At 41.9% G+C, this 17,808-nt stretch overlaps 1 protein-coding gene across 1 annotated transcript in view; it reads right to left on the reverse strand.

Moving 5' to 3' along the window:
* Nucleotides 1-5,792: 5,792 nt before the first annotated feature.
* LOC141053049 (polyadenylate-binding protein 4-like) overlaps nucleotides 5,793-17,808 on the reverse strand; it is a 33,843-nt gene continuing 21,827 nt past the window's right edge. The window contains exons 11-14 of the mRNA XM_073550379.1: nucleotides 12,557-12,708; nucleotides 11,164-11,242; nucleotides 10,950-11,080; nucleotides 5,793-5,885 (exon numbers count right to left, since the gene is read on the reverse strand). Of these exons, the coding sequence (XP_073406480.1) occupies nucleotides 5,793-5,885; nucleotides 10,950-11,080; nucleotides 11,164-11,242; nucleotides 12,557-12,708 (455 nt within the window). The remainder of the gene's footprint in view (nucleotides 5,886-10,949; nucleotides 11,081-11,163; nucleotides 11,243-12,556; nucleotides 12,709-17,808) is intronic.

The following is a 17,808-nucleotide window of genomic DNA, read 5'->3' on the forward strand; positions in this document are numbered from 1 at the left end:
GCAGAGGGGACAGAAGCGATGAGTAGCGAACTATTGAGTGGGTGCAATAGATGACCCAGAGAATGGCTCTAATCTTACTTTATGTGTATATCATGTCCATTTATGTATCTGTGTATGAATATATGTAGAACAGAGAAACTTTGTAGTGCATTTGCATTACTTAAAGGGATTGTCTAGGATTTACTTGTCAGTTCGCTTGGAACATCCGAGATGCTCCCACAAAGAGGGAAGACGTCAACAAATCTCCAGCCAGCCACTGTCAAAGCTGCTCCAAAAATGCCAAGAAACCAGCGATTCTGGAAATGTTCTTAATTTCTTGTGCCCCAGCATATAGGGTGGTGGGTACTGAGGCGTAGCCGATGGAGAAGGGGCAGCATGGACTCTACGGCCTCAGGATTACTCTCCTCTTGGGTTCCAGTTAGGTGATCTTGGTTAGTGGTTTAAAAATGTAATCTAACAACAGATCTGTCAAAAATAACCAGAACTTACCTTCCCAATCCCCCCGACGCTCCGGTGGTCCTCCCCGATCCTTGTTTACTTGTCCCGCAGCAGTGACAGCACGTCCAGCACTTGGCGGCTGCCGCCAATCACTGACCGCAGCGGTAATGCTTCCATGTGATGGCTGTCGCGGACACGGGCATGTGCACACCATCACTGCAGGACCAGTGAGCGGAGACCACCCCGGCATCAGGAGTAGAGGATGGAGGGGGAGGGTTTTTTTGTTGTTTTAGTTTTTTCTTTTTTTTTTCAAAGAGCTTTACTTTTCTTTTCGGTTGACACATTTTGTTTCCGCTCATTCGTTTTATCATATGTACTGGGGAAACAAAAACAGGAAAACATTCCAAATGTGGGGAAATATTGAAAAAAATGCAATTCCATCATTTTGTTTAAAGGGGGTTGTCCTTTACTGAGACCACCCCTTTTCCACCCCTATAATTACACCTACAGTATACTCACCTCCGGTGCCGGCGTCATTCCCACGGTGTCAGCACGAACTCTCCCGGAGATCATTGTTATGTCACGCGATCCCTGCGACCACTTCACTCATCTGCTTTTGGACAAATCATATCCAGAGAAAGAGAGAGCTGCTTGTTAGACTTTGTTCACACGTTGAGATTTTGCAGCGTTTTTTTATGCAAATTTTCAGCTGCAATTTACAGTACCAGCAAAAGCTGTGAGATTTCAGAAATCTCATGCACATAGCTTGTTTTTTCCCTGACTGGATTGGAAAACTGCTGCGTTTTTGCACACTGCAGCATGTCACTTCTTTCAGCGTTTTTGCAGCGTTTTTTCACCCATAGAAAGTAATGAGTGCAAAAACCTAAAGGAGGTTGCATCATGTTTTTTTTTTTTTGCGGGGGGGGGGGGGGGCACTAAAGCATGCACATGAGACAACAAAAACGCAGCAAAACCAGCATTTGTAAGCAGCTACTTTACTGCCAAGCTGGGCTGCCACTGGCAAAATTTCCGGGGCCCCCTTGAGACTCCGCCCATTCTCCACCCCAGCCCCGCTTCCACCCCTCGAACTGTCCACAGCCGCACCACTCAGAAAAACTCCACTTCTCACCAATCACACATTAACAGTTGCCATCACCAGATCACACATATAGCCAGCAGCTTTTGCTTTGGCCAAAAGGTTTTTTAAGCCGCCGCCACCACCATGACACGGTAGACTCCTCTGGTCAGGCGCTACTCTAATCTATTAAACATTTGTTAAAATATGCAATACAATTTAGGTATATTTTTATTTATGTTTCCATTTTTAAAATGATCGATAATATCACATACAGGGGACAAATTACCACCGCACCATGACCAGACTTTATATTACCTCCACATAGTGACCTATAATTCCACAGACAATGAACAAATACTGCCACACCATGTCCAGACCACATATTACCACCACATGGTGACCAATAATACCACATACAAGGAACGAATACCAACACACCATGGCCGGACAACATATTACCACCACTTTGTGACTGAATACTACGATACTGATCAGTAATAAAAAAAACACAATACTAATATCACTATACTGTATGTGCCATTATACACAGGAGATCTGTACTTAGTATGCAGTGTCAGTGTAAAGGTAATACAGTGATCACTGGTGACATTGTATATAGTATAATGTATAGTGTCAGTGTATAGGTAACACTGACTCACCTGTGACGCCTCTAGGTGAAGTCTTTCATCTTCATCCAGCACAGATCAACGTCACTTCTTCCAGCCAGGGCTCCTCTCTGCAGGAAATAACACAGTTAGAGCACTGCTTGCAGAACACATTACTTATTTTTCCCAACTTCTACATTACAACAAATGAATAAAAAAAGGCAACATAGTGTCACTCTGCACAGTAACAGGACCACCCCCTTTAAAACAGTGTACTCAAAAAATAAAATAAATACATTACTGCAGTAATAATATCCCTTAATTTGCCCCTATGGTAATAATGTCCCCCATCCTGGCCCCTGTGTGTCTCATTCCTGGCTCCAGCCTTATGTTCTCCCATCCTGCCCTGGTGAGTATCAATTCTGCCCCATATGATCTCCCCATCCTGCCCCATCTGTCCCATGATCCTGCCCCATCTGTCCCATGATCCTGACTCATGAACCTGCACCATCTGTCCCATGATCCTGCCCTATGAACCTGCACCATCTGTCTCCATCCTGCCCCATGATCCTGCACCATCTGTCTCCATCCTGCCCCATGATCCTGCACCATCTCTCTCCATCCTGCCCCATGATCCTGCACCATCTGTCTCCATCCTGCCCCATGATCCTGCACCATCTGTCTCCATCCTGCCCCATGATCCTGCACCATCTGTCTCCATCCTGCCCCATGATCCTGCATCATCTGTCTCCATCCTGCCACATGATCCTGCATCATCTGTCTCCATCCTGCCACATGATCTTGCACCATCTGTCTCCATCCTGCCTCATGATCCTGCATCATCTGTCTCCATCCTGCCCCATCTGTCTCCATCCTGCCCCATGATCCTGCCCCATATTCCTGCCAAATCTGTCTCCATCCCGCACCATGTCTCTAATCATACCCCGTGTCTCCAATCCTGCTCACTGTGTCTCCATTCCTGCCCCGTGTCTCCAATCCTGCCCCCTGTATCCATTCTGCCCCCCGTGTCTCCATTCGGCCCTTGTATTTCCAATCATGCCCCCTGTCTCCAATCATGCCCCCTGTGTCTCCAATCCTACCTCCGTGTCTCTAATCCTGCCCCCATATCTTTCATCCTGCCCCCTGTGTCTCCAATACTGCCCCCCTATCTTTCATCGTGCTCCCTGTCTCCATTCTGCCCCCGGCAGTATGGACACATGTCTCCATCCTGCCGGCTTGACGTTTTCAATAAAAATTTAAAAAAAAAAAAACTTTTTCCTTACCTGGCGCGCTCCTGTGGCAAATGACCTTCCCTCCATGCTGAAAGCGCGCATTTGCCAACGAATGACAATGGCGTCAGACGCCGGCGATGTGCGTGCTGACATCAGCTGCCAGCCTGCGATTGGCTGGCGGCTTTAGCTATTGCCATCCGAGCCCGGACCCGACCGGCAATAGAGTAACTCAACCCTGCGCCTCGGACGCAGGGTTCAGTTACTGCACCGGCAGAATCCTGCCGCTGGGGCCTGATGGGTAGAAGTGACGGGGCCCGATGCGGTCCTCCTCTGCTGATCGGGCCCCATACGCCAGTCAGGGCAGTAGTGCCCTGATGGCGGCCCTGCTGCCAAGAGAGCCGGTCTAGCCTGCAGAAAACACCACATAATAAAAATACTCCTGGAACGTGATTCTCCAGCTCAGTACAATAACGGTGATACCAAACATATCCATTTTTTCATTTTTTTTTGTTTGTTTTCTAATATATCTATATGTTTTACTGGTTCTAAATCATTCAGAACTTGTTTGGACCTTGTGTTCTTTGTCGCAGGATCTGAAGCTGAAAGTCTGAAAATTCTCTCCAAAACTAAGACAAGAGGAAAATGTGAGCAGCAGCAGAGGAATTATCTTCCTTGAGGATTATTTTCGCAGGTAAAATACCGTAATTCACACCGACATAAAATACTTACAGTTGAAGCAGGTAAAATATATGCATTTTTGTATTTTTGTAATGCACTCTTGACCACTCGGTCTTGTGTAAATCTTCACATGTGAATACGCTTTTCACCAACTAAAGCCCCCCCTTTAGATAGCTGTCAGCCATCCCGCCCGTCTCTCCCAGACACAGGAGCATGCTCTGTCTGCCAGGCGCTCCTCTGTTCCCTGTGACATCTCCAGGATTGGCCTTTCATGTTATCATTACATTTCTTGATGTTATTTTGATCAGGACAGAAGGATGGCCCGGATGGGAACTTGTTTTTTTTCCGAAAGAAGCACTCCTCCTCCCATCATAATTTTCATCCTCTTACTATATTGTAATCATCATATTATATAGCACTGTTCTTACAATTGCTCATTTTGCCTTTTTACTAGTTAATTCTTCCCTTTTCTCTGCTCTATGTAGAAACAGGAAGTCTCTATTCCCTGCATGAGCCATGAGTCATTGCAAAAGTCGCAGGTGGGGGAGGATTGAGCAGCTGGGTCAGGAGTTGAAGAGGGAGATGACTCATACAGGGAAAAGAGACTTCCTGTTTCTACATAGAGCAGAGAATACAAGAATTAACTGGTAGAAAGGAAAAATGAGCAATTGTAAGTACTGTACATAGTGCTATAGAATATGATGACTGCAATATATTAAAGGGAATCTGTCAGCAGAAAAAACACTATGAATATGCAGATATGGTGTTAATCTGCAGGTTAATAGCGTTAGTCACCTACCCGATGCCTGCACTTTGCTGAACGCTGCAGGAGAAATTGAACTTTTTTCTCCCCGGCAGCGTTCCGGCTTCAGTCATGTGGGTGGCGATGGTGCGGGTTCAGTCACTGCTCTGAGTATAGAGATCGACGGCTGTAACCACACCTCTGCCACTAACTGACAGCCAGCCGGCCCCAATGACTGAAACCAAAACGCTGCCGGGGAAAGAATCTTCATTTTCTCCCCACAGTGTTCAGCAAAGTGCAGGTGCCAGTCAGATTAATAACGCTATTAACCTGAAGATTAACCCCATATCTGCTCTTAAATAGCATTTTTTTTTCTGGTGACAGGAAAACTTTGATGGTATTGTCTATGTCCTTACCCAAACTGATTGCCACTACAGTACCGTTCAAGATGCCAACAAATACTTATTTACATCATTAATCACACAATTATGTCACAGATTTATTTTTATTAAATGAAGAGGTTATGCCATTTACAAATAACACATTTAGAAAAATATTATTCAATTTTGTTTACTTATCAAAATCTAGAAACATTTTTCACTTTCATTTAAAGGTGTTTGGCTATTATAACAAGCTATGTCATCTCTTTGCAGGATAGGTGATAACTGCTGGATCAGTAGAGATGCGATTGCTGGGACCCTCATTGATCAGTCGAGTAGGGGTCCCATGTCCCACGTTTGAAGGGATCTGGGGTGCATATACTATGACACTATATTTCAACTCTTCGGCCATTATGTAGACAGCTGAGCGATGGATTCGGCTAACGTCACCAGTCCCACAGGCTTGGAATGGATCGGCAGAGTGTACGTGAGGAGTCAGGACCACTGCGCTCTTCAAACGAGGGAAAGGGGCCCTTTGTCCTGGTTGTAGCATTGGTCAGATCTCTACTAATCTAGCAGAGTATACTTCATAAAGTCAGCAAAGAGGCTACAACTATGAATCTACAACTCAAAAGCCCATTAGATGGCTGGTCCTACGGTAGCATTGTTAACGACTTGGTACGCCACTTGTTTAGCCTGATGGACTTGAAGCACAGAAACAGCTTCATGAACCTGCAATAAGAGACCCCAAGTCAACACCGTAACTTTACACTATTTTTGTGACTGTCTTTATAAGAAAATATGCGTTACACTTCTGCACTTATACATTACATTATGCCCTTATACATTACACATCTGCTCTTATACATTACATTTCTGCTCTTATACATTACACTTCTGCTCTTATACATTAAATTTCTGTACTTATACATTACATTTCTGCTTTTATACATTACACTTCTGCTCTTATACATTACATTTCTGCTCTTACACATTACACTTCTGCACTTATACATTACTTTATGCCCTTATACATTACACTTCTGCTCTTATACATTACATTTCTGCTCTTATACATTACACTTCTCCTCTTATACATTACACTTCTGCACTTATACATTACACTTCTGTACTTATACATTACATTTCTGCTCTTATACATTACACTTCTCCTCTTATACATTACACTTCTGCACTTATACAATACACGTCTGCTCTTATACATTGCACTTCTGCTCTTATACATTACACTTCTGCACTTATACATTACATTTCTGCTCTTATACATTACACTTCTCTTATACATTACACTTCTGCTCTTATACATTACACTTCAGCTCTTATACATTACACTTCTGCACTTATACATTACACTTCTGCACTTATACATTACACTTGTGCACCTATACGTTACACTTCTGCTCTTATACGTTACACTTCTGTACTTATACATTACACTTCTGCTCTTACACATTACACTTCTGCACTTATACATTACACTTCTGCACTTATACATTACACTTCTGCACTTATACATTACACTTCTGCTGTTACACATTATACTTCTGCACTTACACATTACACTTCTGCACTTACACATTACACTTCTGCACTTACACATTACACTTCTGCACTTACACATTACACTTCTGCACTTATACATTACACTTCTGCTCTTATACATTACACTTCTGCACTTATACGTTACACTTCTGCTCTTATACGATACACTTGTGCACTTATACGTTACACTTGTGCACTTATACGTTACACTTCTGCTCTTATACGTTACACTTCTGCTCTTATTCGTTACACTTCTGCTCTTATACGTTACACTTCTGCTCTTATACGTTACACTTCTGCACTTATACGTTACACTTCTGTACTTATACGTTACACTTCTGTACTTATACGTTACACTTCTGCTCTTATACGTTACACTTCTGCTCTTATACGTTACACTTGTGCACTTATACGTTACACTTCTGCTCTTATACGTTACACTTCTGCTCTTATACGTTACACTTCTGCTCTTATACGTTACACTTGTGCACTTATACGTTACACTTCTGCTGTTATACGTTACACTTCTGCTCTTATATGTTACACTTCTGTACTTATACATTACACTTCTGCTCTTACACATTACACTTCTGCACTTACACATTACACTTCTGCTCTCACACATTACACTTCTGCACTTATACATTATACTTCTGCACTTATACATTACACTTCTGCTCTTACACATTACACTTCTGCACGTATACATTACACCTCCGCACTTATACATTACACTTCTGCTCTTACACATTACACTTCTGCACTTATACATTACACTTCTGCTCTTTTACATTATACTTCTGCACTTATACATTACACTTCTGCTCTTATACGTTACACTTCTGCTCTTATACATTACACTTGTGCACTTATACATTACACTTGTGCACTTATACGTTACACTTGTGCACCTATACGTTACACTTCTGCTCTTATACGTTACACTTCTGCTCTTATACGTTACACTTGTGCACTTATACGTTACACTTCTGCTGTTATACGTTACACTTCTGCTCTTATACGTTACACTTCTGCTCTTATATGTTACACTTCTGCTCTTATATGTTACACTTCTGCACTTATACATTACACTTCTGCTCTTATACATTACACTTCTGCACTTATACGTTACACTTCTGCTCTTATACGTTACACTTCTGCTCTTATTCGTTACACTTCTGCTCTTATACGTTACACTTCTGCTCTTATACGTTATACTTATGCACTTATACATTACACTTCTGCTCTTATACATTACACTTCTGCACTTATACATTACACTTCTGCACTTATACATTACACTTCTGCTCTTATACATTACACTTCTGCTCTTATACGTTACATTTCTGCTCTTATACGTTACACTTGTGCACTTATACGTTACACTTCTGCACTTATACGTTACACTTCTGCACTTATACATTACACTTCTGTACTTATACATTACACTTCTGCTCTTATACGTTACACTTCTGCTCTTATACGTTACACTTGTGCACTTATACGTTACACTTGTGCACTTATACGTTACACTTCTGCTCTTATACGTTACACTTCTGCTCATATATGTTACACTTCTGTACTTATACATTACACTTCTGTACTTATACATTACACTTCTGCTCTTATACATTACACTTCTGCACTTATACATTACACTTCTGTACTTATACATTACACTTCTGCTCTTATACGTTACATTTCTGCTCTTATACGTTACACTTGTGCACTTATACGTTACACTTCTGCACTTATACATTACACTTCTGTACTTATACATTACACTTCTGCTCTTATACGTTACACTTCTGCTCTTATACGTTATACTTCTGCTCTTATACGTTACACTTCTGCTCTTATACGTTACACTTGTGCACTTATACGTTACACTTCTGCTCTTATACGTTACACTTCTGCTGTTATACGTTACACTTCTGCTCTTATATGTTACACTTCTGTACTTATACATTACACTTCTGCTCTTACACATTACACTTCTGCACTTACACATTACACTTCTGCTCTCACACATTACACTTCTGCACTTATACATTATACTTCTGCACTTATACATTACACTTCTGCACGTATACATTACACCTCTGCACTTATACGTTACACTTCTGCTGTTATACGTTACACTTCTGCTCTTATATGTTACACTTCTGTACTTATACATTACACTTCTGCTCTTACACATTACACTTCTGCACTTACACATTACACTTCTGCTCTCACACATTACACTTCTGCACTTATACATTATACTTCTGCACTTATACATTACACTTCTGCACGTATACATTACACCTCTGCACTTATACATTACACTTCTGCTCTTACACATTACACTTCTGCACTTATACATTACACTTCTGCTCTTTTACATTATACTTCTGCACTTATACATTACACTTCTGCTCTTATACGTTACACTTCTGCTCTTATACATTACACTTGTGCACTTATACATTACACTTGTGCACTTATACGTTACACTTGTGCACCTATACGTTACACTTCTGCTCTTATACGTTACACTTCTGCTCTTATACGTTACACTTGTGCACTTATACGTTACACTTCTGCTGTTATACGTTACACTTCTGCTCTTATACGTTACACTTCTGCTCTTATATGTTACACTTCTGCTCTTATATGTTACACTTCTGCACTTATACATTACACTTCTGCTCTTATACATTACACTTCTGCACTTATACGTTACACTTCTGCTCTTATACGTTACACTTCTGCTCTTATTCGTTACACTTCTGCTCTTATACGTTACACTTCTGCTCTTATACGTTATACTTATGCACTTATACATTACACTTCTGCTCTTATACATTACACTTCTGCACTTATACATTACACTTCTGTACTTATACATTACACTTCTGCTCTTATACGTTACATTTCTGCTCTTATACGTTACACTTGTGCACTTATACGTTACACTTCTGCACTTATACATTACACTTCTGTACTTATACATTACACTTCTGCTCTTATACGTTACACTTCTGCTCTTATACGTTACACTTCTGCTCTTATACGTTACACTTGTGCACTTATACGTTACACTTCTGCTCTTATACGTTACACTTCTGCTCATATATGTTACACTTCTGTACTTATACATTACACTTCTGCTCTTACACATTACACTTCTGCACGTACACATTACACTTCTGCACTTACACATTACACTTCTGCTCTCACACATTACACTTCTGCACTTATACATTACACTTCTGCTCTTATACATTACACTTCTGCTCTTATACATTATACTTCTGCACTTATACATTACACTTCTGCTCTTACACATTACACTTCTGCACGTATACATTACACCTCCACACTTATACATTACACTTCTGCTCTTACACATTACACTTCTGCACTTATACATTACACTTCTGCTCTTTTACATTATACTTCTGCACTTATACATTACACTTCTGCTCTTACACATTACACTTCTGCACTTATACATTACACTTCTGCTCTTACACATTACACTTCTGCACTTACACATTACACTTCTGCACTTATACATTACACTTCTGCTCTTACACATTACACTTCTGCACTTATACGTTACACTTCTGCACTTATACATTACGCTTCTGTACTTATACATTACACTTCTGCTCTTATACATTACACTTCTGTACTTATATATTACACTTCTGCTCTTATATATTACACTTCTGCTCTTATACATTACACTTGTGCACTTACACATTACACTTCTGCTCTTACACATTACACTTCTGCACTTATACATTACACTTCTGCACTTATACATTACACTTCTGCACTTATACATTACACTTCTGCACGTATACATTACACTTCCGCACTTATACATTACATTTCTGCTTTTACGCATTACACTTCTGCACTTATGCATTACACTTCTGCTCTTATACATTATACTTCTGCACTTATACATTACACTTCTGCTCTTACACATTACACTTCTGCTCTTACACATTACACTTCTGCACTTATACATTACACTTCTGCTCTTACACATTACACTTCTGCACTTATACATTACACTTCTGCTCTTATACATTATACTTCTGCTCTTATACTTTACACTTCTGGTCTTATACATTACACTTCTGCACTTATACATTACACTTCTGCACTTATACATTACACTTCTGCACTTATACATTACACTTCTGCTCTTATACATTACACTTCTGTTTTCACCTTTTGTTTGAGAAATTCCGTTGACTCAAGCATATGCAAAACTTCAGTATTATCAAGTTCTAGCAACATGCCGGTGATTTTTGCGCTTAGTGTCGGGTACATGGCTTGAATTTGAGGGAAGAGAAGTTCACCTGAAATAATAGACCCCCTTATGTCATGTCATATGTTCTTTTACAATGTAAAGGATATGGCAATACTGTACAGTCTTACATACCCAGCATTTGCTTTTGGTCAACTGGAGGAGGAGGTGCTACTATAGAGGTGGTCGGCAGTTCTTCCATAATGATAGTGGGCTGTTGGAATAAAAATACAGAAAATAGAAAAAAGCATAATTATACACTTTCTTCTTCCCACCAGAGAAATGCCTGTATTTCTTTGCCTTAATGTTACCAGCATCTTTGCAGAGCAGCTGTTGAAAGCAGTTTCTAAATTAGCATGAAGTGGGCAGTGAAACTCCACTGTCATACACTAGTTGGGAGAGAGAAATGTACATTAATGGCACTTGTCCCCCTGGAAGAAGCAACTTGCGAAACGCGCGTCGGGGCCATCTCCTTGCCTGGTCCACACGGTAACTATGCCTCCCAGTGATAGCCAGCGCTATTAGATACCTGCACTGCGTTCATGGTCATATAGTCAGTGGACAGCAATCTCTTTGTGCACTTGCACTGTCCTATGCATCTTTGATTTATAATCTATTGTTGCACTACTGCATTTTCTGTTATACTTCGCTGATTGTCACTGTAAACTTAATTTTGCACTATTGCACTTTATATGTAAATGATTTCTGCTTATTGCCATATACATGTGTTATTACATTGCTAGCCTTTTGCAGCCATTTTGGTATTACTTTATGAAAACAGCTCACACAATTCACTAGGTTTTACTTGGTATCTACTTTGTCTCTGGCATTTTAATGTTTATGAAATTCATATTTAATGTGGCTATCTTGCCTCATATTTATAACCTAATTACATGTGATTTCATTAATATAAGCATTTCATTTTTTGTGGACCTCTTGGAGTTCATTTTGTTCAGTTTCAGTCCCTTCACATCTATGTGATTTTACCTTTTTGTATATTCAATAAATTTTCATTTTTATTATATATTTGGTTTCACACCTCCGTTTTTTGGTGTCTACTTTGGTTTGAGGTGTGTCCGTCCTCTATTATTTTGGTCTAAATTTGGGATTTTATTAATGGAATGAAGTAAATTACAAAAAATAATAATGCTGAATGTAAGATAATAAAATAGCAAAAAGAAAGGTACACTTTAAAAAAAAAATCCGCCCTTTTTCAAAACAAGCCAGGAGAAAATGATCACGTTAAAATAGCGATGATGTCCACTGTGACCGGAAGCGATGGACTCCTGTCCATGCAGCCCCACTACCACTACCCTGCAGCCAAACAACAGTCAGGTGACTGTATGGACCGTCCGTCATCACGTCCAGTCCAAGTGAAGACTGCTGTGGGGTTGGACAGTTATGTATCAATTCTTTTTTATTTTACAATGATCTCTTATCTCTGGCCAGATTAAAAAAGAAAAGCGTGGCATACCCCTTTAAGAAGGAGCCTATAGTTATAGTGAGGCAGTGCATACACAATTCTTACCTGCTGTACAGCAACCTGTGGCTGAATAAAGAGCTGCTGCTGATAAACTGGAGCTGGGAATTGCTGTGAAACAGAGCACACCGCAGTAACGTTGGCGGCTTGTGCGGTGGCCTGGGTAGGGTGGGCGTCAATTGCCTGATATGGAATATTTGCTGTATGGGAAAGTTCCAAGCCATAAACAAAATGCAACAAATGGAGTGGAATGTATCACAGTACAGGAATAGTAGACCCAGGGATCCCACGGTAATGGAAAAAGGACACAGTGATGTGACATTACAGTGATAATTTACACAATCATATCACATTATATTTATAATGTATACAATGATGTCATACTACAATCATTATGCACCCTGTGATGTCACATTATAGTGATAATGCATCCTGTGATGTCACTCTTTCAATCTCTGCTCTGAATCAACCTGTGTTTCTCCACTCCATTCAATGTCAGCAAGCTGTTAATCCTGAATGCTACATATGTGTTTTCAACTATGCAAGCTTATATCTGGTATATAGTTATTTCAACTTACTCTGCTTGTCCCCTTATGTTGTGAGGTCAAGAAACTTTTCAAACTGCTTTATGATCCATGTAGTGCTGGACATCTGTTTATTTGACCACAACATTTTTTTGGGGCCTGCTGTCTCAATTTAGTTTGATTAACGAGAAGAGAGAGAGCACAAAAAAAAACAAAAAAAAACCTTAGCCTTAGCCTCCTATATATTCAGACATAGCTTGGGGAAGGCATTTATGCAGGGGGCATTTATGAACATGTAATCTAAGTACATGTATCAAAGTACTGGCAGTTATAACATGGCAGTTAGACAGGGCAGGAGACAGGTAAGATATTTATATACATCTACTCCTTGTACATTTGGATTACAACAAATATATACCATATGCATTTGTGTAATTTATATCCTGGCCGCTGCATTCACACACATAAACCGCCCTGGCATTAACTCTCTACAATCCATCCATATCGGCCCTTCGCTCCTTTCCTCGCCTATGTATAGCACTCACGCTCTTTTCACATTGTTAAATTGCACAGATCCAGTCCGTCCCACCATTCAACATAATAGACGCTCTCACAAATCACTTAACCATCTGCTCAGTCTTTCTATCCTCCTTCTCCTAGTCGCAGGAGAAATTGCTCCCAACCCTGGTCCCCCATGTTATAGAAAGTCAAACCCCCCAACTGCTACACTCAGAAACCCCTCTAATCTTGTAAATATTCCCTGCATGCCATATGTCTCTCTTAATTGTGCACTTTGGAATTCTCCCTCAGTGTGTATCAAACTCTCCTTCACTCATGACTTTTTCCTTTCGAATTCTCTTAACCTCCTGGCTCTTACTGAAACCTGGATCCAGCAGTCAGACACTACCGCTGCTGCTCTTTCATACGGGGGACTACACTTCTCACATACCCCAAGATCAGACAATAGACCAGGTGGAGGCGTTGGTCTGCTCCTATCACCAAAATGTACCTTTCAGGTTATCCCTCAACTACCCTCACTAGCCTTCCCTTCTTTTGAGGTCCATGCCGTCAGACTCTACACCCCCTTCTCCATGCGAGTGGCGGTGGTGTATCGTCCTCCCGGCCCCTCCCATCAGTTCCTGGATCATTTTGCCACTTGGCTTCCACATTTTCTCTCATGTGACATCCCTACCCTCATCATGGGAGATTTCAACATCACATTGCTCTTCCCCTCTCCCCATCTGCTACTGACCTTTTATCTCTAACCTCCTCGTTTGGCCTTTCGCAGCTTACTAATTCTCCAACGCATGAAGACGGAAACTCCCTCGACTTGGTCTTCTCTCGGCTTTGTACAGTGGATGATTTTGCAAACTCCCCTCTCCCGCTCTCTGACCAGAGTCTTCTTTCATTCTCTATCAAGAACTGCCAGGCTGCTCAGGTCACCCCCACTGTCCATACTTATAGAAACATACAGGCCATTAACACCCAGAAACTTATGAAGAACTTGCAGTCTTCATTGGCCCCTATCTCCTCCCTCTCATGTCCTGATTCTGCATTGAAGCATTACAATGAAACACTTCAAAGTGCCCTGGATGAATTTGAACCCCCTATAAATAGAACACCACAACACAGACGGCGACAACCCTGGCACACCCTGCAAACACGTTTCCTGCAGCGGTGCTCCAGGTGCGCCGAACGTTTGTGGAGAAAATCCAATCTACACGAAGATTTTATCCATTATAAGTTTATGCTTAGAACATACAACACTGCCCTTCACCTCTCCAAACAAACCTATTTCAACACCCTCATCACCTCACTATCCAATAACCCTAAACGTTTCTTTGACACTTTTCATTCTCTACTCATCCCAAGAGTACAGGCCCCAACCACGGAGCTCCGAGCTGACGATCTGGCCAATTACTTCAAAGAAAAAATTGACCAGATTCGACAGGAAATTATCTCCCAATCACCTCATACCATGCACTTTCCTCCCTCCCCTACTGCATCTAGCTCACTCTCTGATTTTGAACCAGTCACAGAAGAAGAAGTAAGCAGGCTCCTGGCATCTTCTCGCCCAACCACTTGCACCAGTGACCCATTTCCGTCACATCTCCTCCAGTCCCTTTCCCCTGCTGTCACCCCTCACCTAACTAAAATATTTAACCTCTCTCTCTCTTCTGGTATCTTTCCCTCCTCATTTAATCATGCCATCATACATCTACTACTTAAAAAACCATCTCTCGACCAAAACTGTGCCGCTAACTATAGACCTGTCTCTAATCTTCCCTTCATCTCTAAACTCCTGGAACGTCTGGTCCACTCCCGTCTTATCCGCTATCTCTTTGATAACTGTATTCTCGACCCTCTCCAATCTGGTTTCCGCTCTTTACACTCTACTGAAACTGCCCTCACTAAAGTCTCTAATGATCTACTAACAGCTAAATCAAATGGTCATTACTCCATGCTAATTCTTTTGGATCTCTCTGCAGCATTTGACACTGTGGATCATCAGCTCCTCCTCACTATGCTCCGTTCCATTGGCCTCAAGGACACCGTTCTCTCCTGGTTCTCCTCCTATCTCTCTGACCGCTCCTTTACTGTATCTTTTGCCGGTTCCTCCTCCTCTCACCTTCTCCTTACTGTTGGGGTTCCTCAAGGATCGGTTCTAGGTCCCCTCCTCTTCTCCGTGTACACTGCCCCTATTGGTCAAACAATCAGTAGATTTGGTTTCCAGTACCATCTCTATGCTGATAACACCCAATTATACGCTTCTTCTCCTGACATCACCCCAGCCTTTCCAGAAAACACCGGCGATTGTCTAAACGCTGTGTCTAACATCATGTCATCACTATATCTGAAACTGAACCTGTCAAAGACTGAACTTCTTGTGTTTCCTCCCTCTACAAATGTACCTATACCCGACATTGCCATTTCTGTGTGTGGTTCCACTATTACTCCCCAGCAACATGCCCGCTGTCTTGGGGTCATACTTGACCCCGAGCTTTCCTTTGCCCCCCACATTCGATCACCGGCTCGCTCTTGTCATCTGCACCTCAAAAACATTTCTAGAATTCGACCTTTTCTTACTTTAGACTCTGCAAAAACGCTTTCTGTTTCTCTTATTCATTCTCGTCTCGACTATTGTAACTCTCTTCTAATCGGTCTCCCTCTTATCAAACTCTGCCCTCTCCAATCTGTCTTGAATGCTGCAGCCAGGATCATATTCCTCACCAATCGTTACACCGATGCCTCTACCTTGTGCCAGTCATTACACTGGCTACCCATCCACTCCAGAATTCAGTATAAACTTATTACCTGTAACGGTCAACGTGTGACTGGACACAGCACCTCCAGCAGGGCGAATTTATGACACACGTGACCCTGGATACAGCGCCTCCAGCGGGGCGAATTTAAATAATACCGGAACGTGCAGCCGGATACACCGCCTCCAGCTGGCGAATTTAAAAAGTACACGTAAAACTGGATACCCCGCCTCCAGCTGGCGAATTTAAATAATAAGGGGAAACACAGGAACAATTACAGTGGTGGGCCCTGTAATAGGAAATAGGGATGTGGAGACCTCCTGAGCTCCCCTGAGGAAGCGTCCCTGCACTCCTTACGTTCCCTATACAGGCTCCGCACCTGTCGCCGCACGCGAACCTTATGCCCTGACTCGCCCTGAACCTAGTCCCTCGCTAGGGCATTGGCCAGTGCGGAAACTAATCCCACCACTGCACTAGATCACACATAAGGAAAGTCACAAACAGGGGAAATAGAAAACTTAGCTCTCTCTGTGCAAATGCTCCAGCACAGAGTCCAGCAACTGACTGCAGCCTTCCTCCTGAATAGCTGCCACCAAGTTCAGTAAGCGCTGCAAAGAACTCCCTTCAGTGACTCCTTCCACACCAGGACTCAGATTGAGCTGAGCAATCTCTCCAGCTCCTTCCACCACCAAGGTTGGTTGCAAATGAACAACTATCACCAACAATGATTTAATACCCTGAGACTCATTTATAGAGCCTCACACCTGATTTATAATTACAAATTAAACCTACCACTAAGGTGCGATACCACTCACCACCACCGGGCAACTTAGAATGAAAGACACCACGTGTGATAATTCCAATGGCCACCGGGGGCAATCACGTCACACTTTGCACTTGACAAAGTAAAAAAAATTCACTTTGTCAAATTTAAAACTGTCAGATCATGACATTACCCTTACCCACAAAGCCCTCCATGGCTCAGCACCACCCTACATCTCCTCCCTTGTTTCAGTATACCACCCTATCCGCGCCCTCCGTTCTGCTTTTGACCTGAGGTTAGTATCCTCAATAATCAGAACCTCCCACTCCTGTCTCCAAGACTTTACACGTGCTGTGCCAATTCTTCGGAATGCACTTCCCAGGTCAATACGATTAGTCCCCAATCCCCACAATTTTAAGCGTGCCCTGAAAACACATTTATTCAGACTGGCCTATCACCTCAACACATTAACCTAATCTATCCCTGTGTGGCACAGCCAAAAGTTTTACCATAACCAGGTTCCCCGCATCATGCTCCCACATGCTTTATGCATCCATTAGCCCTCTGTGTCTGTACTGTTACACACCTTTCGTGTCTACCTCTTTCCTCATAGACTGTAAGCTTGCGAGCAAGGCCCTCATTCCTCTTGGTATTTGTTATAATCTATGTGATTATTGTTTTGCTGTAATGTCTATTGTCTGTACAAATCCCTTCTGAAATGTAAAGTGCTGCGGAATATGTCGGCGCTAT

Source organism: Dendrobates tinctorius, unplaced genomic scaffold (assembly GCF_039654945.1).
Source record: "Dendrobates tinctorius isolate UK_male_01 unplaced genomic scaffold, ASM3965494v1 ptg000165l, whole genome shotgun sequence".
Classification (NCBI taxonomy): domain Eukaryota; kingdom Metazoa; phylum Chordata; class Amphibia; order Anura; family Dendrobatidae; genus Dendrobates; species Dendrobates tinctorius.